The 26,964-nt window shown below is 40.3% G+C and overlaps 1 protein-coding gene across 1 annotated transcript in view; it reads right to left on the bottom strand.

The window, feature by feature from the left end:
• The window catches only part of NALCN (sodium leak channel, non-selective), a 2,672,759-nt gene that overhangs the window by 2,472,590 nt on the left and 173,205 nt on the right, over positions 1-26,964 (bottom strand). The window contains exon 2 of the mRNA XM_086934370.1: positions 26,571-26,753. Within this exon, the coding sequence (XP_086790496.1) occupies positions 26,571-26,753 (183 nt within the window). The remainder of the gene's footprint in view (positions 1-26,570; positions 26,754-26,964) is intronic.

Below are 26,964 nucleotides of genomic sequence, written 5' to 3'. Positions count from 1 at the left end.
ATCATGTATGCCACAAATTCAAGTGAAGTATATTTTTGAATTCAACCTGAGGGAAATAAACTGGGACCACTAGAAAGCTTGACAAGGTCAAGTAGGGAAGGCACAAGAAGGGTTCACATAATGAAAGGTACTTGTAATAGCATGCACTTTGTGTAAAGTTAATGATGTAATTGTCTAATCTTGCAAACATATTTCCTATAAGTAATTGAAATTCCACTTACATTTTATTTTTAAAGTCCAACATTAGTTGGAAATATTCAGGTTCAGGTTCTTATGTCTTTATTCTAATATTTCATGATAAAAGACAAGCATAAAAACACAGACACAACCATCATCCTTGAACACATCTTACCCTGATTATAAAAGTTAAAAGCCATTCTGGCGTTACATTAAATTCTTGAGCATAAAAATAAATGATTCCAAAACAATTCATATCACTATAAAACTACAGAGTGTGATGTGCAAAAAAGGTGCAATTACAAGAGAGGTACAACAAATATATTATGTGTAGTGTTGGTAACAGACGAACATATATAACATCAGGATTATTAACTACTGTTTAGCCTTTAACTATGTTATTAGCTCTAATTATCCATGACCAGCCCAGGAACTTTGCTACTGCGATTACCGCTGGTTCTGTTGTATCAACCCTCATAATCCGCAGAGCCTCCAGCCCCACCCGCGTTCCCAAAATTTTACAAATTGGTTTAATCCATTTAACCCAGGGGGCTGTGTATGCGGGGCATACAAAGAATAAATGACCAAGGGACTCCTTCTGGTCCTTACCCCAGGGGCAGAACTCGTTCACCTGACCCTTCCATTTTTTAGTGAACATTCTTATTGGAAGCGACCCAGCCCTGAACTGGTGATATAGCTTCCTATCACCACTCTTAGTGATGATATCCCAGTATTCTTCTAGGGAAGGATCGAGTTTGTGTTCCAAGAACCTGCCAGACAGGGAGGAGGTCCTTATCTGGTCAATATGTTGTTGCCTTACTGTAGACCAGTATTAAACTTTAAAAACCTTTTTAGAGGGAAAAACATTATTAATCGGGTCAGTCCACAAATGGCTCAAGCCCATATTCTCTAAAAGCAATCTTACTTTTTTTAACCAGATAATATTCCCAGAGCCCATCACAGATCTGACATCCAAAATTTTGTTAGCAAAAAGTGCCAGTTCAGGGGTAGACCAAATTCTCCTCCACAGGGCCACTGGTTTAAAGCGTGCCACATCAACGATTGCTTGACAGCCTAAATCCAATAACAAAGGCTTCAGGGGGCTGGAATGAGGAAGGCCTACAAGGTTTTAAAAAAAAATATTTTGGAGTCTAACTACTGGTGATAAGTCAGCAAAAGCACAAAGGTCCGCGCCGTACAAAATCGCTGAACTAATCTTGGCATTATAAACTTTCAGAGCAGGACCTATCCTTTTAGTAAGTGAAGTTCTCTGTTCCTTAATTATACACCCTGTTAACTGTGCACACTTAAGGGAGAGAATGTCAAGTTGGGTTTTCCAACTAAGCCTATTTTCCAACACCACCCCTAAGTATGTCATGACTTTTACCTGTTCCAGATTAGAGTCATTCATGGTAACATGACCAGCAAGAGGTCTATTTTTTCGTTAACACCCTAAATTTTGTTTTAGTTACATTAACCTGTAGGTCATTATTTTGACAAAAATCCTCAAATTTATTTAGGGCGGTCTGGAGACCGGTCTGGGTTTTTGATAATATCCGCGTGTCATTCGCAAAAATAGGTAGTGGAAACTTGGTGCCGCCTAAAACAGGTGCATCTGTTGGAAATGCTGCAAAGTACTGCACAACCCTGTTGATGAACAACAAAAACAGGGTCGGTGCTAGTACACACCCTTGGCGTACACCAAGGGACACTGGGAATCTCTACGTAACCTGCCCTTGTTTGCCCCATCTGACCTGGGCAAAGTTTGCTTCATATAGCCTGATTACCATTTCTAGAAGTTCCCATGGCATCCCCATGTTTCTTAATGCATCCCATAACTTGGCTCTTGGAACTAAATCAAAAGCAGACTTTAGGTCTACAAAAGCTGCATAAAAAGTACCTCCACCCAAACTAACAACCTTCCAATAAATTAATATAAACCTAAAGACCTGTTCGATCGTGCTAACACGAGCTTTGAAACCTGCTTGTAATGGGGATAGAACATCCTCTAGTTCCATCCAGCTCTGGATCTTAGCAAGCACCATCCTAGCAACACTTTTTTGGATAGCGTCTATTAAGCTTATAGGGCGGTAATTCCCTGGGACGGAGCGATCCCCCTTTTTAAATATGGGCAGGATCTCAGCTCCATGCCCAGAATCCGAGATGGAAGCCCCCTTCACAATGGCATTGGCTAAAAAGATAATATAGGGCACGCAATTGGTCAAGTCATATTTAAAAAGGTCTGCCGGAATACAGTCCATTCCTGGTGCTTTTCCCCCTTGGACCTTCCTTAGGGCATCCTCTACATCTTTCTTGACAAACAATAAAGGTTGGCAAGGGGTGAGGGGCCTTGGTAAATAGTCAGTAGGGGCAATATCTGTTACTACTTTCAATCCCCTAAACTGAGACTCGAAGTGTTCAACCCAATCCTCAGCAGACACATGGGTTGTCGGCACTTGTTGTTCGACTTTATTTCCCCATTTGACTATGTACCAGAACTTGGTCTGGTTTTTCAACCTGCTAGCCTCAAGTAACTGCAGCCAATGCTGGTCGTCCAAATCATTTTTGGCCTGCCTTTGGATTTTACGATAGGCAAGCCTTGCCATCCTAATGTCCTTGGTGTTTCGTGATTTTATAGCTGACACAAAAGATCCATAGGCAACCCAGCACGATTTATTGCATCATGAGTTTCCTTGAAGTTTTAGATTGTAGCTTAGTGGGAATACCACTTTTGGAGAAATACGATTTCAACTCCCTGAAAAGCTGTTCATGAAGAGCAGTTTACTTCTCAGTGATTTCTTCCTGATTAGAGAGTGCTTGCAGAGCACCCAAAGTACAAGAAACCTCATGGGAAATCTTCTCTAGGGTTGGAGGGTCATCAACTACCCTAGCCCATCGAACCCTGCGCATATCATTAGTAAGCAGAGCCTCTGTGGTTGCAATCTCGGTAGGTTTATCACTCTCTGGACCACCGCCAATATTTAGGCTCATTAGAAGCGGGTTGTGGTCACTCTCTGGACGAGCAGATATTATCATATCCTCAAGAATGGACCAGTAATCGACCTTTATGAGGATGTAATCAATGCAGCTTGTACTGGTACCATTGTCAAAAGTTGCCCTTCCAATTTTATCCAAGGTAGACCGCCCGTTTACTGCTCTCAGACCCCACTCTAGGCAGAAGACCAACCACTGTAGGACAGCATCTGTCCACTTCTTTAGAGGATTTAAATTAAGATGAGGGATGTTCCATTGGGCGTCCTCCTCTGCTAAGACGTCTTCCCCCTCGAAGTTTAGGGGCTCAAATGTGCAATTGAAGTCCCCTGCCACAATCACAAATCTATCCAACCCAACAGACTTAAAAAGAGAATCCAGCTCTCTTGTGATCCCGCTGGCCTCTAACATAAACATTAACAATAAAAATCTCCAATTGATTGGGCAGAATCAGCTTTAGAGCGAGTATACTAAGACTTTCCACCATCACTTCAATAGGTCGATAATTAAGTGATTGCCTAACCCAAATGGTTAGGCCTCCTGAAGGTCTACCTTTTTTCCCTCTAATCGCTGGTTTGTAAAAATGTAAGAACCCATTGCAGTAGATAGGGTCTACAGCCCAGCTCTCTTGGAAAATCAGGATATCATGACCTTCCACGAAATTCAACCACTCTGCTATAGAGGTTTTGCTCTTTAACCCTGCAATGTTCCAGGAGGCAATTTTGAGCAGATGGGGCTTATCCATTTTTTTGGGCTGGTTTTGTACACTGACCGTCAAGTTGGTCCCAATTGCCCTCCTTCCCACGATTTGGGCCCTACTTGATAACGACCCTGTGGCCAGCCTCATTTGACTCTGACCGTCCGTCCCACCTTCCATAATCTTCTCCAGATTAGTCTCCCCAGAGTACGCTGGGATTACCTTGAGGGGATGGCAGTGACCTGAACCACTCCCAGAGCAGTCTCTGTTGGAATTCCGTTCTCCAGCCATGAGACACAAACCCCTAACTGTGCCTGCTCCTTCTTTTACCATGCCCAGTGGCTGGGCCACAATAGAACCATTGGGGAAGTTCTCATGTCAATCCACCCCCTCTAGTCCCATCTGCGTGTCAAAGCGATTTACCAGAGTGAGGTGAGACTCAGCCCTATCATAGGGATTAAAATTATATGGTCTCTGCGTGTGGCTGTTGTGTATACGATTCAGAGGACATGCGGGTGCACGAGCATAAAAATAATTAAGGCATAGTGACTGAATATCTCCCACACCACCAGTCCTTGCTTCATAGCATATATGCTCAACTACCCAAGGGTCCCTAAAGTTTACGATGACGCAGTCGCCCTCTATGTCCTTTTGTCTACAACCCACCCAACTCACCCTTCTAATGTTTAGGATTTCTGCGTTTGTGAATTCTGGGAGCGTTCTATGCCTATTAAGCCAATGGGTGACCTTGTTCTTCAATTCCCTATGAGATTCCAATTTTTCCTCACCGATCCCAGGAACTCCTGCCAAGATTACCGTGTACGGTACAGACTCTGGGGGAAGGTTAATACAGGGCAACCTCTGTCTGACACCCACATTGCCCTGTAGAGTTCCCCATATGTTCGCCTCTCTCCTGCCTGAGCGTTTGGTGCATGCTGGCTTCTTACCTCCTTACCTGACCCTTTTCCACCCTCCCTAACACTACCCAGTGAATCGCTCTGTTCAGGGTCTTTCTCGGCACAGGGCAAAGTGTTTTGGTTATCAGCCCTCCCAAGTAGTTCTGGCTGGGGGTCCTTACCAGGGTCCTGGGCCCCGGGGCCTGACAATCTGGAGCTTTAGAGTTGGAACCCTCTATACCTTTCACAACCTTATCCAACATACTAGAGTTTGCTAATACTAATTTTTCAAGTTTCTCCAGTTTTGCGTTTATTAGTTTAGATCTCTCCAAAAGGGGTAACATCAGAGATTTCACTAGTTTTTCCATTTCTGCTAGGAGCCCCTCATTAGCAACGCATTGAGTTGATGATTCAATGGGGTGTAAAGTATTAGCAGCCGGGGCAGGGAGATGGATGGTAGATAATGGGGCGGGGTTGGCTCTGTTTTTTTTTATGACTTGGCTGAACTTCCCTTCTGGGGGCCCCCACCTCTTTTTCTTTTACCTGTTACCTGTTTAGCAGTAGAATCTTTACTGGGTAATATCTCAGGGGTTTGATTTGTATTGGGGAGGCTGTGTTGAGATGGCGATATGGAATCCCTTCGCCTAGCTCCACTAGAAGTGGAACTGCCAGTGGTTACATTCATTGGGGAACCTGCCACAGAGCCATCAGATCCGACCAACAATTGGCAGGATCTCGGCTCGGGACTCCTGGAAGATCATTAGGTCGTGTTTGTTCTGGAGTAACCGCAGTCCCAATAAAGCCCAATGATGAGCGCTTCCCTGAGAGAAGGTCTAAGGACAGACGTTTCTCTGTTAAGGCAATCTCTTTTTCCAATACCACAGCAGCCCTGGTGATAAACTGGTCAAGCGTCCCAGTGACTGACCCCCCAGGGGTTGAAAGAGTAACTTTTCTTCCTTTCCCAGAGCGTAAGCCATTTCAGTAAATGCCCTGGAGACCCCGGATGAAATACAAACGATATGCACAGACTATTTACAAGGGTTATACGACAATAAACATAAAACATTAAAAGTCTCACAACACAGATCCAGGAAGTTAGGGGGGGTAGCCCAGCCCGGCCTCAGTCGATCTCGGACGGCCGCAGACGGTCCCGCCCTTGTCCCGGGCTTCTCCCGGCACGCGCGCGTACCGCGCAGCGGAAGTGTGAGTCAATTATACACAGTCAGACTAGGGGCGGGAAGGGGACCACAGCTGAATAGTGTTGCCGGGCTGCTGGTACTCGCAGTCCCAACCCGTCGAGTCTTTCAGCATGGCACAGATCCAGGAAAACAGGAGCCCAATAAAATATTAAAAGGTCCGATGTCAAAAGGCAGGCAACAACCTATACGAGCGGCTCCCGCGAAGCGGGGGCCGCGAGAGGTAAAGTACTCTCCAATGTAATTAGGCAGGAGGCGGGAAGAGGACCGCAGCTGAACGGTGTTGCCGGGCTGCTGGTCCTCGCAGTCCCAACCCGTTGAGTCTCTCAGCACGGCACAGATCCAGGAAAACAGGAGCCCAATAAAATATTAAAAGGTCCGATGTCAAAAGGCAGGCAACAACTTCTGCGAGCGGCTGCCGCGAAGCGGGGGCCGCGAGAGGTAAAGTACTCTCCAATGTAATCAGGCAGGAGGCGGGAAGAGGACCGCAGCTGAACGGTGTTGCCGGGCTGCTGGTCCTCGCAGTCCCAACCCATCGAGTCTCACAGCACGGCACAGATCCAGGAAAACAGGAGCCCAATAAAATATTAAAAGGTCCGATGTCAAAAGGCAGGCAACAATCTCTGCGAGCGGCACCCAAATGGAAATATTGAAATTAATGATAACCTGCACACATCACAAAATCTGTGGATCCATATTAACAAGTAACTAACTAGTTTCTCTGACTGACCCTTTCCCCAAAATACAAATAAGCCTGTAGACCTTCTCTTACAAATTATCTTGTCATAAATTGGCCCACTAACACATTTACTTCAAGCTTGTCTATCATCATAAATAACTCAACATACATTTCTCCTATCATATACTTGATATACTTGTATGACCTAACAGTGTATAATTACCTGCTCACTAACACAACAGCAGTATAATCGATAATATATGTTATTTATTAAATCGTGCAGTTTTATATAGCGAGAACCAGACCCCGGGGGGGAGGGGCAACAGAGTGCTTAATGTTGGCAATAAAAGAACAAGTGCAACACATTAGGCAGTAGACGGAGAATGGCATAAAAACATTATCAGGGTTCATAACATATGCAAGAAGAGACAATGGTAACACTTATGTCGACATAAGGACAATGTCCTTTATACAGTAACATAGCGCAAGTATTTAGCGGAAAAGATGGATGGTATCAGGATATGAGGTCAAGTTATTTTGAATATGCAATTTGAGGTGAAGTGAGTGTAGGTGTTAAATCCTACCTTATTTGAAGGTCTTATGAGAGAGATTTGTCCTGATGGCAGGTGGAATGGAATTCCACATTTTGGGAGTGTTCCCTGAGATGGGTTGCATCAGAGTTTTAGTTTTTTCAAATGTCAGTGTCACCAGTGATAGGTCCACTACATCTGCTGTTATACACCACATCTACTATCATAAATATGTATAACATATGGCCATATTCTAAATAATTTTCAGAAGATATGCATGGGCAACGATGCACATGTTCACATTGTGTAAAAGTTATTGCCACAGAGACATTGCAATTACATGCAGTGGCTCATAGTTTATCTATTTAAGCCTATGAGATTGCATGGTACGCGTTACTTAAATCATGATGGTTCATTAAAAACAAATGTAAATTAATGATAATGATTTATAAAGTACATAAGTTGTTTACTTCATTAAGGAAGCATGGGTATTTGTGGGCATTTTTACAGGTATGGCTGTTAACTAAAGACTGTTAAGAAATCAGCTCCATTATAATTATGCAGATTACATTTGCACGCTTTGCATCGGAGTATTTAATGGCTCATCCATCAGCACCCTTAAGTTAAGTCAGCGTTTTGAAAATACATTGCCTTTCTCTGAAAGGGAACAGAATATGTCTTGTATTTCTACACTCAATAGGGACATGGGCTTCACTCCCCTCTGGCTTCAGAACTGGTACCTTCATGTTTGTGAATTGCTCCTGCTTCTGTCTGGAGTTGGTACAAATGAACGTGGGATGCAAAGATGCACAGTTATTGTGAATCCCTTAGTTAATGAAGGCTGCAAATGCCAACAATTAGTGCAATTGAAACAACAATGTGTGCGTTTGCTGAAGGGTGAGTTCTATCATAAGGTTATAGGACTCCTAGGTGACTTGCAATATTCTTATCATGTACATTCGGAGGTACTTTACCCTATATAATACATGGTCACACCATCACCTTTCCCGAAAACCATTTAAATCCTTGGTGCGTAGATCTTTTACATCAGAAAGCAAACATGTTTGCAACCATGAAGAATGAAAATAAAACTTCTAGTGTAAAATTAAAGACATCAAAAACCGTTAGAAATGTGTTGCAAACATATATAAGAAACAGTTCAATACAAGTCATTCAAAAAAATAAAAAAATAACACTACAGTAGATCGGAAGGTGTAGAAGCAGGCAGAAAGAGTCTAGCTTTTCTCTATCTAAGGAGTGCAAAAAATAAACACATTCTCTTTGCTTGTCATTATAAGCTACTAAAGGAGAGCAGAAGTAAGAAAACCAACTTCTGGTTATTTTTCACCCCCTGTGATCCGACCTGTCTTTTACCTCAATTTCAGGCTCTGGCAGCTGGAATTGTGATATAAGAACTCGACTGTAATAACCTTATAAAAAAGTTGTTGATTATAAAGAAATTAGTGACTGCCATTCATACAGGGATTACAGAATCCCATGAATATTCATAATAATTAGGTTATGTGTATGCAACCGGAGATTTCTTGCCAGCAAGTGATCCAGCACAGCTAAAAATCGAACGTCGATCACAATGCGCCAAGACTACACATGGTTGAGCCAAACATGCTCCCTCTTTGCCACGGGCATCCAAAGAAGAATATTTAAGTCTGGTTCAGCATTCTAGGGCCCGGCAGCAGTCTATCTGTGTGGTTTCCAAACAAATTGAAGTTTTTTTATGGATTTGCGAAAAATACCTAGTAAGCTTACGCCCTGCCATGGTCAAATTAGCCACAACCATTACATTTTTGTTGACAAATAAAAAAAAAGATCTTTGAAAAGAAATTAAAATTGGGCACCTCTGAACAAAGAGATATAACACGTCAATCCTATGCCAGCCTTACTGAAATGGCTGCTTTCTATCAATTCCATCCACTTGAAATGCAGGACCAGGAATCTGCTTCTTCAGAACATAATACAAAAATATGACACGTATGCATTCTTTCTCCATTTCCTCCTGATAATTTATGCCACTTTCTTGACACTGCTTATGCAGTTTGACACTAATTGCGCGAACCCCCACTAGAGAGAATCTGATATCAGATAGCAGAACTGTAAGTTGCCACTGCAGCGCCGTTGATTTGCAGAAAAAGATCGCACATTCAGCTTTCACATCTACCCAGAGAGCATCTCCTGTTCCCAGAGATACTTTACATTACACTGTTATAACAACTTGCCAGGTGCCAGCAATGCCCGCGAGCCCAGTCAAAAGAAAGATCATCAGAGAAACCATGGAATTGAAAACAAATCCGTAAAATTGAAGCATTATTATGTAGAGTTTCTCCTTCGATGAATCTGTGCCAAACAGTTGTATTTTCATTTTGAGGCATGCTTGTCCCAAATTGCAAAATATTTTGTTTGTTGGAATGAGCGCAAGGGTGAGGTACACGTGGATCGTTCATAGGTCATCCTCTTCTGCCGTCAAAGAAACACAACTGTGAGCAGAACCTTAAAATCCTCACAAGTCAAAAGAAAGGTACACAACTCAGGTCTGCAAATTCAGATTTTTTTTGTTGTGTTTGCACAGATTGTGCTGCATGTGCACAAACATGTTTACACATGCTTTAGCCCCTGAAAAAAGTGTTGCTTTGAAGTGGCAAGCGGGTGTGGTAGCCTACCGAAATGCACTTCCAAGACCAAGGGTGTGGAGTGTTAGCAACTTACTGCCATTAGTGAGCACTAGCCCAGAAACTCGGATCACTGACATAATATCGAAGCATATCATGCAAAAATATTGAAAATTAAATATCCATCACAAAAATATCGACTTCCTATACGTAACTAAAAAAGCACAAATATTGAGAACACAAATATCATTCTCAATAATATAAATTTTTGCCTATATTTAAAAACAAGAATATCAGAAGCAAAAATATTGTTACCTTTAAATAAACATATAATAAATCAAAAATATTGATTCAAACAATATCAACTACAATATTATCATCAACATATTTAAATAATAATTAATAAATAGATACAAACGCTTTTTACTAAATACAAACCAGCGAAAAAGTCTACAGTAATACATCCAAATATACAAATACCCACAAACAACACTATGACTAACTTCTAGACCTCCCTCCTAAATCCCCACTACCCTCAAAACCCTTAAAAATCCTTAAAAAATGACTTACATGTTCCAACGGACCAGTGACCTTATTCTGGGAAAATATACTAAAAATAACATAAATAGATTACAAAATAGAAGGTAGTGGTAAGAAAAAAAAATGGCTGTTAAATGAAACCAAAAAAGAGTATCTCCCCATAGAAATGAATGGGAACTATTGTAAAAATGTTGATCAAATGTTTAAAAAATGTAAAAAAAACTGTTAAACATGTGAAACATTCAACAAAGTTATACAAAATATGAAAAAGTTGTAAAGTCTAAATTAAATAATATTATACAATCTACACAGTTATTTTATATAGACTACTAAAACATATGCAAAGAAATGTTAAACATATGTATATAAAAAAGTTACAACATGTACAAAAATATGTAAAACAATGAGAAAAAAAGTACAAAATGTACAACACACAAATGTATATAAATATAATTCATATTTATTATTAAAACAATAATAATAAAAAAATCTGTTAGTTACTTAACTTTATATAACATTCTTACTTACATATGTATGATAAAAAATATAAACATACACTAAATAAAAATTGTAAACAAATAAGAATAAATAACGTGTAATGTCTCTATTTTACAAAAAACGTAATAAATACAATTATTGCTTACTAACATACTACTACTTTTTTACAGTGCTAATCATCAACATTAATAATTAAATAACACATTGAAATTTCTACTACAGAAAAATACAAGTAAAATACAGGTTCTTCAATAAAGTTATAAAATTTGATTATCAAACTAAACATACATCATAAAAAAATGTTAGACACTAAAGGGGTGACATTTAATGTTCCAACTCCAAGCTAACCATATTGGTGGAAGGTGTTGGATACTAAATGGGTGATATTTACTATTCCCACTCCAATATAAAGCAATTTGGGGAAGGCGATGGACACTAAAGGGGTGAGATTTACTATTCCCACTCTAATCTAGCCATATTGGGGAAAGCTATTGAACATTAAAGGGGTGACATTTATATTCCCTCTCCAATCTAAGCCAAGTTGGGAAAGGCTTTTGACACTAAAGTGGTATAAGTTGTCAACCCCAATCCAATCTAACCATTTTTAGGGCTCGTATACAGCAGCGCATGCGCACTGCCTCTGCGAGGCATCACGTAATCAGCATTACTACTGAAACTCCACCCATTGCATTTGTCTTTGTTTTGTCACTTGCCATTGGTGAAATCTGGCATGGCTGCTCTTATCTTGCTGATTGTTGGCTTGTGGGCCAATACATCACTTCCTTTTTCTTCCCTTTCTGGAGGAAGCAGCATGGACCAACTACAGTTAACTTATGCTGCTGGCTGTTATCTGTTTAATTAGCGACTACTTTTTTTCTTTGCAGCTCTCATTTCCACATCTAGCAGCTTCCTGAACTTGCCCAACCCTATTTATCTATTTACAGCCACCTACTCGCAGCGTTTGTTATACTTGTTTGTCTCTCTGCACTCTCCTCCAAGATCTCTGTTTATTTATAATTAAGTGATACAGCCCACGTCCAGACTCGAACCCTGTTGTCCAGCTCCTAAGTCGGCACCCTCCCTTCCCCCCCATTAATTCCTAGAGCCTAAAGCAGGAGACTTGTCCAGATGCCCGGAATGTCTGAAACGCGACACCATCCTCAGTCAGGGCATGTGTCTAAACAGGGTAAATTTATGAGCCAGAAAGTTAGCAGTGCATTTGACCCGTCCTGCACCTCTGTTAACAAGCTAAGCATTCCTCTGTATTGCCGTGGAGAAAGTAGGCGAGACTTCCAGCATTTACAAACGTGAAATGAAGGGCACAGTGAAGTGTTTTTTTAATATTCTTTGATGTACAATGTATGAAGCGGGGCTCTGGCCTAGCATCGCATGCTTCAATGGAAATGGAAATAGAAAACGTGCTACGGTTACAATAATTTATAAAAGCCTTTTCCCACTCCAATGCTATTGAATACAAATTGTCAGAGAGCCTGCAATCTACGTTTTCTTTTAATATTCCTTGTTAACTACGTGAATTGATTCTGTTGATGAGGAGCTGAAATTAGAAGATTGGAGGATTGTAGATGTATCATTGGAATACGACCCCTGCGTTTTATCCCTGGTGACGACTCTATTCTGAAAAGCGGCCATGGTACTGGGCAGAGCTGTTATGATGTTGGAAAGAGTTTCCTGTGAATCGCTTTGTTTATGAAGGTACCGTACCGTGCCTGGATGAGGACTCAATTCGTTCTCTTAGCCATTGAGTCTTTGGCTGTATATCTTCCACCGTGACTGACTCTGGCCTAGTTTGCCCCTGACCTGCAACTACTACTTCGTCAGACCGGTCTCAAAAGTGCTGGAAATTGCTGTGGGGAGAAGCGCTCAGAACACACTTGCTGATACGCACAGCTTGGACATTATGCTTATTTTGAATGCCATTTACTTTTTAATACAGTGTGTAGTGCTGAGCGAGAACTTAGATTGTTATTGCTAGATATTGAGCTGTCATTTGGCGATCGTATGAAGTGCTATTTTAGAATATTTTGGAGTGCTTTTCTTGAGCCCACGTGAGTTTGTGTGTGTGTGGGGGGGGGTTTATTATATGATGTTCCCCTGCGACTTTGTGTGTAGAAGAGAGTTATGATCAGCCCCCCAAGCCATTCAGCATCATATCGTCCTGAGAGGTGTGTGTGGGAGTGGAAGGCCGGCCTATTGTGTGCACTGTGATCCTTCGATGCTGGGTGAGTTCTGTGTGTTTGGGTGGCGGGGTAGAGAGAGCGAGGTAGAGAGGTAGAGAGAGAGAGGTACATATTGGGACTGCTTAAAGCTGAGTGCGTGTGTAATGTGTTACCCTTGGTTGATGCATACCACACCGCTCTGAGTTGTGAGTGTTCTACCACTCAGAGGCCTCGGTGATATCGCATCATGTCTCCCGCATTTGTCCTGCCTTGTAAATGTTGTCAGATTTGTGTAAGCACAACACTGGACATGTGCTCTGGGACCCCCTCCCCCGCACTCCACAATCCTTCTCGCACAGACATTGGCCCTCTGTTGTGGTGGATCCGCGCCACCTGCACCGAAAGCAGTAATGCTGTCATGGTGGACAAAAAGCGCTTCCAAGTAGACCTGAGGAGCTTCAAGTACATTTTTTTCAGATGTTATAAAGCGCTTCCTTTCGCCTTCGGGATACTTCAAAAAGGTACTGCAGGGAAGCAATGTCTATGAATGTCACTCCCATCAACGTTTACCATATAAATGGTATCAAGCGTTATACAAGAGTATATAAAACAATCTGTTCATATTTGCCATCCAAAGATGGTGGGTGTACCATTTGCGCCTAAAAGAAATTTCGTCAATTAAATCCGTACCCTTATATTGTGCCCTAATTAAATAATGTATACGTATTATTATTGTGGTCAACAACAACAGAGTTTGAGCTAGCTATTGGCATTGTAAATGACAATGCTTTTTATTTATGTGTTATTTTTCAAAGTCGATAAATAAAATGACATTGTTATTTACAATTCCAATCACTTAAACTTATGCAAACACGAGACCTATTGCATTGTAAATGCTTGTTAGGCTTTACTATTCCCACACCAATGTAAAACAATTTTGGGAAGATGTTGGATAGTAAAGGGATCCCATTTATTATTCCCATTTCAATCTAGAACATATTAGGAGAAGGTGTTGCATACTGAAGGGGTGAAACTTACCATTCCTACTCCAATCTAAACCAATTTGGGGAAGGTGTTGGACACCAAAGGGGTGATATTTACTTGTCCCAATCCAATCTAAACCAACTTGGGAAAGGCTTTGGACGCTAAAGGGGTGACAGTCACAATTCCCACTCTAATCCAAACCAATTTGGGGAAGGTGATGAACACTAATGGGGTGATATTTACTTTTCCCACTCCAATCTAAACCTATTTGGGGAAAGGATTTGGACACTAAAGGGGTGACTCACTATTCCTACTCCAATCTAAACCAATTTGCGGAAGTTGTTGGACACTAAAGGGGTGAAATTTACTATTTCCACTGTAATCTAGTCATATTGAGGGAAGGTGGTGGATACTAAAGGGATGAAACTTACTATTCCCAATACAATCTAAAGCAATTTGGGGTAGGTGTTGGCCAATAAAGGGATAACGTTTAATATTCCCACTTCAATCTAACAATATTGGGGGAAGTTGTTAAACACAAAAGAGGTGACAGTCACTATTCCCACTGCAATCTAAACCAATTTGGAGAAGGTATTTGACACTAAAGGGGTGACTTGTTCTGTTCCCACTCCATTTTAACCATATTGAGGGAAGGTGATGGATACTAAAGGGGTGAAATTTACTATTCCCACTCCATTCCAAAAGAATTTGGGGAAGGTGTTGGACACTAAAGGGATGAAATGTAATATTCCAATCTAATCTAACCATATTGGGGGAAGGTGTTAAACACTAAAGGGTGACCTTTACTATTCCCACTCTAATATAATCATATTGGGGGAAGGTTTTGAACACTAAAGGGGTGACATTTACGCTTCCCATTCCAATCTAAACCAAATTATGGAAAATGTTAAACACTAAAGCGGTGACATTTACTCTTCCATCTGCAATATAAATCAATTTGGTAAAGGCGCTGGACAGGTGACATTTACTATTCCCACTCCAATGTAATCATATTGGGGTAAGGTATTGGGCACTAAAGTTGTGATATTTACTATTGCCACACTAATCTAAGGCTATTTGAATAAGGTGTTGAATGTTAAAGCAATGACATTTACAATATACGCTTCAAAATAAAACATTTTACACAAGGTAATACAACTTAAAAATGTTACATACACAATCAGTTCTCCATAATCACACATACCTGTTTTTATAAGCAAGTAACAAAAATGGTATCTACAAACACACAAATGTGAACGAAATCCTTTGTATACATAATTACATTTTAATGATATACAGTGATTACGTTAATGACTATTAAAAATGCATAAATTGTGGAAAATATTTACTAACATTATTAAACATTAAAGAATAAACTAAAAATAAACTCATAATACAAAATAAACAATAATACCTAAAAATATGTAAACTCATTTTATGATTTAAAAATAATTTTTTTAATTAAAATTAAAAATTTGAATCTTGAATGTTTTATGTAATTTTGAATACTTTTAAAAATTAAAATAACATTTTACATTTGAACATAAATGTTTTCCAAGTATTCTACTTTATTTAAAAAATATTTTTTCAATTAATTCGAATATTTAATGCCATTAATATATGTTTTACTAACATCGAAATAAAATATATTAAAATATTAAAATAACAAAATAAACTTAAACATTTAAAATTAATTTGCATATTGTGAACATTTTTTACAGACAATTCAAACTTAAAACATACATTTTGTTTAAATCTCCCCACCCTTATCCCCTAATACAGAATATTCTGCTACTAATAAAAAGTATTCAACAATTCATTATATACTTCAAAACAACTAAAAATCTAATTTCAACAATTTCATAACTAAAGAATTATCTAAATATTACACATATACAATCAACTACACTAAAATAAATTACACACTAATTAACACAAACAATATTACATTCAACAATATTTTGTACATCGATATTTTACAATATTAAAAACTAAACTAAAAGCGATATTTTTACCTTCGCTATTCCTGCCAATTATATATTTGATATTTCGAAATATTCTTGACACAATATTTTTGTATCACAATATTTTTTTCTCTAATATTTTGTCCAAACACCCAACAACCCATATCACTTTGGCCAATGCATTCCAAAACTGCAGGGACCTGCCCACTGCTTCAGTATTCTTTGACGCTTTGCCCTTCAATTGGATGTACAGCAGTTGCCCTGTCAAGGGGATCTTCCTTTACCCTTCTGTAAATCAGAACCTGTCTGTCTTGGAGTTCCATTACCTTATAACGGAACATGGTATTTGGCCAGGTTCTTCTATGTGGTTACAATACTCAAAGGTGACTTGCAATAGCCTTATAGGGTACACCAGGGGGTACCTTACCCCATATATAATGCTAAAGATATACTGCATAGTAAGGTAACTACACATTAAAGAGGTTTGGCATAATCTGTCAGCCTCTGTGTGTTGTGACACAGAAATACAAATATCATTTAGCATATAGAAAATGCAAAATATAGCTTCGGTACAGATGTGTGCTATATTATCTACAAAATATGCCATAAAACCTTTGCAGCTATATAACAAATTGAAGCATTCATTCAGCATTTTAACTGGTAAGACAAAGAGAGTTGGATCACAAAGAATATTTGACTAGCACTGTTTCATGTCCTTAGTGGTTATTTAAGGCAGTGATTTCTTGAAACACCTTTTACCACCATATTATTAAAACAGGACTCTGGAGGTGGTAATGTGTGTCAAAAACATTTTTACACATTTATTATGTGGCAATTAGTTACAGTGGTGGTATTTTCTGTTGTTTTTATGCTGCTCTGCCTTTGTATTGGATTTTGCAAAGTGATTACTATTGTGTTGTACTGTATTTCTTGTTTCACGTTCTGTTTGACTCTTTTGTTGTAATGTGCCCTGTTATGTTTTGTGTTATTATATTGTTTTGTGTATGCTATTGCTTTATGTTCAGGTTTTTACTTTAGATATCTCAACAAATGCTGCTAGAGGTCCAGCAGAAAGCAGCATATGCCTCGAGCATTCCCGTGAAAAGCAACCATTTACCACTGTCTAAGTGGTGAAATACCACTTCTCCAGTTCTTCATACACTTATGACACCAGTCAGTGCAAAGATGTGGCAAACACTGGGTCTTAACTTGGCACTCCCAGTGCATGCTTCATAATATAGATCTGTGTTTTATGTTTTAAACATTATAAAATATTCCTAAGGTATGCAGAATTTCACAATGCAATGCAATGATCAGTGGACATATGAGTTTAAACCAGTGGTTCCCAAACTTTTGTAGAACCATGACCCACTTTTAAGAACGACAAACTTTCACAGCCCACCTATATTTAAGAGACAAGACAAGGGGTGATTTGTTAATGTAATTAAAGCATCTGTGGTAGCGCATTGTCATTTACAGGCAGCACATTTTCCATTGTAATGGCCACTTACTTTTCACAGACATACAGTTTGACTGATAAAACTATGTAGCATACAGCACTCATATGATAATGTGTGGAAATCAGGTTTCTGTAAATATTTATCATTTATACATCACCAAATACAGTGTCTTGATTTTTTTTAATCTTCTTAAAGTCTCTGTTTCCAACATACTTCAGAATTTCCGAACTGCTGAATGCAAACAGTTTATTTACAAGTATTTATTTTTTGTGTGTACTGTTCTCCGGCAAGATTGTCACATAATTAATTTTAAAAACTCCTCTCACTTTGCAGTCAGAGAAAGAAAAGTAAACACCAATCCTGTGTTAAAAGAATAAGCAGTTATGTATGACCTCTGGCTTTCAAGCACTGGCAAATGTGACAAGATAAACACAGAATTTAAAGGCATCTTTAGGAATTGCTCAGACTTTCTAGACCCACCAGTGGGTCAGGATGGACAGTGTGGGAAACACTGGTCTAAACCATATAAATAGCATATTGATTTACATATATAATTGATCTTTTGAAAGAAACCCTCATTTACATTTTATAAAATAATATGCTTAAAACATTTTTCATTAAAATGGATGCAATCCTTATGTGTGGGTCTGGTAGAAGAAACATTTTCTTGGACTCTTACATGTTTAAGTTATAAGGTATGGTTCTTGTTTGGTTGTGTGCAAATGCATATTCAGTTGCTATTTCTTCAACATTCGTATCACATATTTGCTTTCTACGCCACCTGCATTTTTGGGTCTGGCTTGACAGCACAGCTGCCTGCTTGCTGCTACAAATTCCTTAAGTTATTCACAAAGTATAGCAAAGTCAGAATTCTTGGCCTTTTTGCATCCAACAACATGGCTTTTTATCTTAATAAATCTGTTTCCTCCACAGACACCACTTCTAATCGTTGAGGCGGACTTTAAAATTAAGTTGTCAATTACACACTACTTATACATTGGTATGCAGAGCATGGGATATTAAATGGATAATTTTACATTTCATATAGTATTATTTGATGAGAGGACTTTATTGATTTTTGTATGGCTGGAAACAAATGTTTTCTTTCTTTCTTTTTCACTGGAGTTTCTATTTCAGCAGAATACCTCTGCCACAGGATTTGGCCATTTTTAAAACAGTCTCAGGCCTACTCATATATCGATTCAACAGAAGGATATAGGCTATATCCAGTCAACACAAACATGGATTTTTATGCAACAATACGATTGCCATTGCTTCTGAATGGCACAAACAAAAATATGATGAAAAATAAAATGGATGAAAGACAAAAATCTTTACAAATCTCTTGCTCTCTATTATCTAATGCCATCACTTACACATGGGATGCAGGGCACGAAAGCGGGGACAACTATGCTACAGTGTTGCAAAATGGGTTCCACTCATTTAGTACATCCAGATGCCTTGTCTCTTTAATTCATCTAGTTTTGATCTTTTTACTGTGGGTGAGTCTCATTACATGTGCCTCAACCATGGTAATCACCTGGCAAATGGACTGCAGGTGTTTATTCTCAGTGTCTGCCTTTTAATATAAGGCCGTTGAGACACAATTATGGTGAGGGGCACTTGGGTGGTTACATGTGAACATATGTGCACAAGTGTATGCACATGTACGCGACTGCACATGTGAGACTACCATCGTGCGCAACACAATAACTGTATACAAGTATGCTGGCACAGAGGGGGGGACTTTGTTCGGTTACATATTCATCTGGGGTATGCCTTAAAATATGAGTGATATATAACCAGCAAAGGTTCTAGGGAATATACCTTTTTGATATTTAGGAATACAATCAATGAATACAAGAGAGTTTTGTTTGGATGAATTGCAACACATCTTCAATGAAAAAATAAAAGAAGGTACATGGAATGACAGCTATTTAATCAGCTAAATAATATTAATGGGCACTCATAAGTGTCGTTAATATGATTTACTGTTTTGTCTTTAGAGACACTTTGTTATAAATCTAGGTGGAAAACTGCCTTAGAGTGCAGTTTCGCTTCCCTTAGGCCTACAAAGTCCCATGAGATAAGAAACTGGGGTGGAAAGTGTGTGCCCAGTTCATATTATCAGGTCTCAAGACCATAAATGTACATTTCATGGATTGTCCAGAATTGCCATAGTTTTTTGGTTCAGCTCAGGATCAAAACCAAGACCTTCTGCCACCCTGCTGGGCCAAGTTCATTAATTTCTCCCCAGAAGTGGGAACAAAGGCCAGCCCACAAAAAAGGAGTAAAAAACAGTGCTTTCCGCAGCTCCTGAGGAGGAAGGGGTGGGGAGGAGAATCTGCATCTTTACCTGTCACACTGTCCCAGGGCTGTGGACAGCCAAGGTCTACTGAACAAAGGACAAAACCCAGGCAACTGCAGTCAACACAGGAAGGGGCCCCTCTTTGAATTTTGGTAGGAAAGGCCCTGGTAGTGATGTTAGTGAGGGGTGAAACCTAGGCACGAAGAGCGTATGTGACCAGTGACCCCTGAGTGATGCATTTTAAAACTATCCCAGCATACTGTGCAGGACGTTTGGGATAGGAATGGAGAAGTGATGTCACACCAAGGATTGGCATGGGGTGCCTGGCTTCTAGAACCTTCCACCTCCCTTTAAAAGATGTTGTACAATGAAGAGAAAGGGCGCTTCTCCTTTTTGCTGCTGGACCCTGGGACTGTGACAGCCTTGGAAAAAAAGAAGGACAAGCTCCTGATGCCCCAAAAGACTCAGGACTCTGACCCCCTAGTTGACCCCAGGACCAGTGGATCTCTCCAAGGTGCAGTAAAGCTGCCCGCCTTATTCCTCTTGAGGACCAGTTGTGGGAAAGATCTGAACTTCAGTGACCAGAGAAAAAGACCAGGAGGAGAGATGGTTCAGGGAGACAGTGCAACCTGCTCCCTACAATACACACCACCTTGGAGGTGAGGTATGTCTGCTAAAACTGCTCCTGGTGGCTAGAGCTTGCCACCAGGAGTAGAATGAGCCCAAGAACTTTGAAATTGACCCAAGCTATGGTTTATTGAACCATTTGACCTTTGACCCCTCCCTTGATAAGTGGAGAACATGGTGCTCTGCCGTTTTTGCTAAAATTGCTGCTAGGAAGGGCCACTGCCCATGGGTTGGCATAAGGATTATTCTGTCCATTTTTCGCTGGGAAAGGGTGTGCATGGGGTCCCCTCCCCATATCCTTCAGGCTGAGGCAAGAACACTGGGGAAGCAATGTCATGCCCCTCCAACAAAGAGAAAAGGGACTCGGACCCCCATCTCCAGACCCCCTATATCCACAGTCTGGGGAGAGAGCTGTCATACGCCTCTGAGAAGAGGGGGGCCTGAAACCCATCTCTGGCCCCCAAGAACCAAATGGAGTAAGGGGCGCACTGAAGCGCATCCCCCAGCTGTGGCAAGACTGCCCTTGTTCTCCATGCCTGTGGCGGGGTGGCCACCACAAAGGAAGCCTCCCTAGGAGAAGAGCACTTTCGCCTCCGTTGCAAGCAGTAGAATACCGGCCTGGCCCTGAGGCGGCATGTGCAGATGGGGGTAGACTCCCAAGGCTGGCGCCAATGAGGGAGCCAAGTGGGTTGCCAAGGTGAGACCAGACAACCTCAATAAAAATATAAAAAGGAAGATGTGCTGCGCGAGTCCACATGGCACAACAAAGGATAGAGCCCGGAGCCGCTCCTACAATATTCACTGCTCTAGAGGAAGCCTCTCCTAATGCAATACAGGGATTTCCAATTTATGTATTTTTTCATTGCAGCGGACCCAAAACTGGTGAGGGAGCCGCCAGCACTTAAAAGAAAGTGTGGACTGCAGGAGTGCAGCAGCTTCCCCCAAGAAAAAAGCTCAGCCCAAGTTTCTGGGGTCAGAACGATTATGACCACCCTGACTTTCTCATTGACTTTTCAGGCACTCCCAAGGCTTGAGCTTTTATTTCACAGCTAGGAGTGCAGCAACCTCTAGGGGGCTGATTCTATGGCTTCATTCTATGTGGCTTGAAGGTGTATGAAAAAGACACAGACATCTGACACCGTTTTACAGAAGTGCCTCAGGGGCGCTACGAGCTTTGCAGCCCTGGGGCTCTTTTGTATTACAGAAGAGGCCACAGACGATTGTGCATCCCCTTTTGTAATACCGGTAGTGCTGGTGCACATGAAGCTATCATCCAAGGGTGTTTCCTCATTTGCATGGGGGCGTGGCTCCATGTAAATGAGGACATCCCTTTGCCTCTGCTTGCGTGCTGTATTACAGACGCGGGCACAGAGGGAAAGAAGCTGGCAGGATGCACACTGACAGTGCACCACCTAAAAAGTGGCACACTGTCTGTGCCCTCCCTGATGGCAGCCCTCTGGAGGGGGGAAAGGAGGTCCCATGGCCCCCCAGACATCCCCTTGCAGGAGGGTGCAGTCACTCACTGCAGGCACCTACAAGAGGATGTTTAATCCCTCTTAAAAGTGCAGGCGGGTTGTCACCTGCAATGTGAAACACGAAGCGGCTTCAAAGCAGTCGCTCTGTTTTTTACATGAATGCACTGCCCCCAGGGCAGCATGAGTTCGCTGCTGCCCTGGGAGCAGCACATTCAGCCTAAAACGGTGCATGTTCCTCATTTGCACTGTGCGCACCCTTTTAAAGGTGAGCCTGGCACAAACAAGGAAAATGCTACCTATGTCTGATATGGCCCTAGTTGTTTGTTACTTTATTAACTGTTAATAATGACAAAATTGTAGAACAATAATGAAATGCCTATTGACAATGATTGTTGCATTAACACATGGTTATTATGGATATGTTGATGATTATTTACATGCGTTTTTTTGGCCGTTTTTAATGCAAGTGTGCTTTTGTTTATATATGTGATAATTATATATGTGATGATTCTTGACAAAACCAATAGGCATGTTTTATTTAAAATGCGACCCCCTTACGTTGTGATGTGCTGTTTGGTATAGGTGAGGGCTGCTGTGGTTTTGAGGGTCATGACCCAGGGATTAAATGTGATTTCATAATGTCATCCAAGGTATCTGCCTTAGGTATATATTTGTAAATTAATGCGTAGTATTTAGTAGGGTGTGTGTAATAAATATAACACCCCCTTTTCTAAAGAAAAAGCACTGACTGGACAATAATTTATTGCGTTTTATCAATGCATGTCAGCAAATGGTGATTACTAACCCACACCACCTCCCTTGAGAATGCCTTGGACTGCTCTGCTTTGCTATGCTGAGAGAGTCAAGTGCTACATTATTGTGCTTGGTTCCCAGTAAGAGACATATTACCTGTAGAGGCTTCACATCCTGCACATCTGATAACCCAACAGATTATAGACTAGGAGGGTTTGATAAATGTCAAGCAGGGATAATTCATGCCTGATTTCCAGATTAGTGACTATGTAGATGTGTTTAATTTCGCTTATTTTTATGTAAATATATGATGTGTGACAATACTGATAATCTGTTACTGATCCAGCCCTCATGAACCTATGCTGTACGCCCCTGTTGTAGAGAAATATTCAGTGAGCCATTGGCAATAACAAAGCTCATAAATGAGCCACATCCAGGTGAAAATTTAATAATGTTTCTACCAAAGACAAAGAATATCATCGGCAGATTACATGCTTTTTAACTATGCAGTTGGCCTTCTATTGCATCACCTGTTTTACAGATTTTGCAGTTATTTGGAGCATTTCTAATCCACCCTCTTGCTGTACTCTAAGCCTTTGGCTTGACTCGCTGGCCTTCCTTAATCTACTGTAAAATGTGTCATGACCTACATGGTATGATACCAGAATATTGTATACTAAATATTGTCGGTCAAATATATTATTTTCGAAATATTGTTTACAAAAGTATTGCCCCATTGGAGTTCCCAATGTAGCATTATAGACCACTACCAATGGCTACCAGTTGTTAAAATCCTTCATACTGAGATGTAAGCTGGGGCTGCAGGTGAGGACCTTTGACAAAGGAGGGGGCTCATACAAATGTTATTGCCCTCAGCAGTAGGCTACAGTGCTATTAGAAAATGCCACCCTCTGAGGGTAGAAAGCTAAGAAAATACACATCAGAAAAGGAAAGACAAGCATTGGACTGCTAGAGCAGAAGATGTATACCAGGAATTATTAGAGCACAGCCACTTCATTATCTTCATCAAAGCTATTATTATTCCATTACTCAAATATAACATTATTGCTGACTACAGAGGACTATGCTGGCTGTTAAAGGTCCTGGAGCTGAGTTATAGGTCTGAGCCACATGCAAGAGTTTGTAATCATAGAAAATGCTTTCAACAGCCCTAGGCGGCAGGTTATAATGCCATTACAACATTCCACCTACTGTAGGTAGAACTTTCTAAATGATAGAAAGTTCTAAGATAGAAAGGAAGAAACAGAAAAACAAACATTGGAATTTTGGAGTGGCAGTTCTGTATCAGCCATTATTGCCCCTAAGCCATTCTATTGTCTTCAATCGGGCGCCCAACATTCCAACATTATAGTATAGATTCTCCACCCAATGGAACAATATTTTTGTAAACAATGTTTAGGACAAAATATTTACGAAGATTATATTTTAGTCAACAGATTTCATAGTATTGTAATATACAACTGTCCCACGCAGATTCCTAAATAACACACATTTTCTCATTTGTTATTTGCCTTTCCATCCCTCCTACTATCAAGTTGCACATAAAGCCAAAATAAAATGGTTGATGGAACCATAGATCAGTCACCTGAGACTTTTCCATCAGGGGTACACTTTCACCTCTATTAAAAATGAATTAGTACTGCACAAATTCAGACTCTAGTATGTTGTTGGTCTTAATAATTACCTGTTGTCAGTTAATTCCTTAGTTAAAATTGCATGGATTCTTTGGGTCAATCAAAATGTACATCAACCAATCAATAGTTTTTTGCCAAATATTTTGTCTACATTATGGAGCAGCAGAATTTAGTGCCCACCCTTTTATATGCAACGTATATACTCAATGTGTTTAACTGTATCAATGTGTGTGCATTTTATTAATACATTGCAGTAAGTGCCTTTACATATCTTTAATGAGAGTCACTCGTATATATTGCTGAATTGTAATATACTCACTATGAAAGAAAACATGTGATTTCTTTAACATTTCATTTGATTAATCACTTATAATAACTATGGGGGATATTACCAAGGGCCTTTTCGCCACTTTAGCTGGACTTTTTCTTGCTAAAGCGGCGAAAATTTCATCGCCCAATTACCAAGCTGTCGCTAACACCAGTTAGCAACAGCTTGTAGGCGATAGCGAGCATTTTGGGGCCCGCTTTGCATGTCAGCGATAATTATCGCTAATGACATGCAAAGTGGGCGTGCCAAAATGTTAGCGACTGAAAACAGTCGCTAACATCGCTATCGCCTATTACCTACAAGGGCGAAGCGATGGAAATATCGTGCTAAGCGCGAATATCTCCAAAAGCTAACGCCTGCTAATACCAGTTCTTAGCCATGTTATCCAATGGGAGGTAGATAACATGGCTAAAAGCTGTTTCACGCTAATGCGTGAATATCGCTGTATTGTCAGCGATATTCACGCATTTCGCCTGATTTTTATCGCTTTTGAGATAAACCTTGCTAATAGCAAGTTATCTCAGCGATTAAAACCGGTGAAGCGCAGCGATAATAATTTTGCCGCTAACCCCACTTAGCAATAAATATCGCTGTTTGTAGGTAATATTCATTTAGAATCTGTTTCAATCTTGTGTTGGCCTATTCTTCAACTGGGCCTCAGTGTACACATTATGTTATATAAAATGTTTTGTAGTGCCTTCTAATTGTTCATTGTTTTAGACTAGAATATCACTGAACTTTCAATTAACTTTTGACCTTGGATATGTAAATGTAAATGTATTTGAGCTTATATAGCGCACAGCTACCCACAAAGGGTTTCCCAGCGCTTGCTTAGGGAACCCGTCCTGGTATTCCCCTGTGAGATAACCCCGGCAGGGTATCCACAAGGTGAAAGCCAGGCATCCCGCCGCGAGGGGCCATTGTGGAGATTAAGCAAGCTATTGCCCAGAGTCGCAGAGTGTGAACCCGTGAGTTGAGAAGGCACCGGAGCGAGAATTATCGAGTCCGTGGAATTTTTTGAGCCCAAGACCCGCCGAGGCGGGGAATTGAACCCTGGTCCAGGGCCGATCTCAGCTTCCGGGTCCGCCGCCTCTAACCCCTGAGCCACACTTCTCCACGGAGACTGAAACAGTGGGAGGAACCATCCTTTACCAGGCGGAACAAACTGATGTTACATCCAAGGCCGTTCAGATGATTGCTTCTTTGATGGTAGCTGGAAAACTATGGAGTCTTCCAGCTACCTGAGAACACTGTATTCTGATTGGTTTGTTGGTAAAGATGATAAGGGGAAGCTAGCTAAAAATGTCTTTCATGCTTTAATTGCGCACTCTTTAGAATAGAAGACCAAACGCTATCCTGACTTTGCTAAGGGAAGACCTCTTCTTGACTCTGCTGATTTACCCTGCCCAGCGTTGAGCTTCATGTTTGAATACTCACAACTCTTTCCATTGAACCTTCAATCTGGTTCATCTGATACTGACACCTTCCTCATAGAATTTCGCCTTACCATTTTTTATACGAGATTTAAAAAAGGGAAGTTCCTTTATGGAACCTACTTGGGTCATATTTTGCTCACTGTATGTCATTCTATTTTGCTTGTTGATTTTTGATTATGTGTAAATGTAGATTGCATAACTTTTAAATATGTACATGCCTACTATATTTTTCTATCAGTTTTGCTTATTGGAGTAATATGTAACAGAAACTAAAATTATTAATAATACTCTTAAGATTTGGATACCATCCTCTTTGTAATTTCTGTGGAGTCATATTGGTTGCACTGTACTTGAAATGTATTTCTGATGTTAGCTCCTTTCTTACACTTCATGTAGACAATCAAAGGTTCAAATGATCATTGGGGGATTTTGTTTGATGACTTTACCATGAGATTGTGGTACAAGAAACCCTGCTCTATTAATTAAATGTTCTAGTGCTCACATATCATTTGTAGAACAGTTGGTATAAAGTTCATGCCATGGCTTGAAATGGAAAAATATAACCATAAACCTACCTTAACTATGCCTCTGATGTGCATTTTTGCTATCATCTCTGCAGTGTAGAGAAACATCAGCAGTGTGTCGAGGGCAAAGGTCACATACTGGAGAGGAGGATAATGTTCAAAGGTCTTTGGAGTGTTCATGCAAACCGTAATGACGCTGATGATGGCGCAAATACGTAGCAAGGAATGCACCCACTGAAACAACAAGAGGCATGGTGCTTTAATTGTCAAAACTTACATTTCTAGTTCAAAAACAAAATCCGTACATTATGGCATTTCTATCAAACTAAAATCAGATTGCGTTGCATGTGTCCTACTAACAGGAAAAAAGTTATAAGAAACACAATCGCTAAATATTTATGCTTTGTTTTTAACAACTTTCTTTGTAGAACACTTCCGAAAGGTT

The sequence above is a fragment of the Lissotriton vulgaris genome, chromosome 8 (genome assembly GCF_964263255.1).
Source record: "Lissotriton vulgaris chromosome 8, aLisVul1.2, whole genome shotgun sequence".
NCBI classification, from domain to species: Eukaryota; Metazoa; Chordata; class Amphibia; order Caudata; family Salamandridae; genus Lissotriton; species Lissotriton vulgaris.
This window is presented reverse-complemented; position numbering and strand designations above follow the sequence as displayed.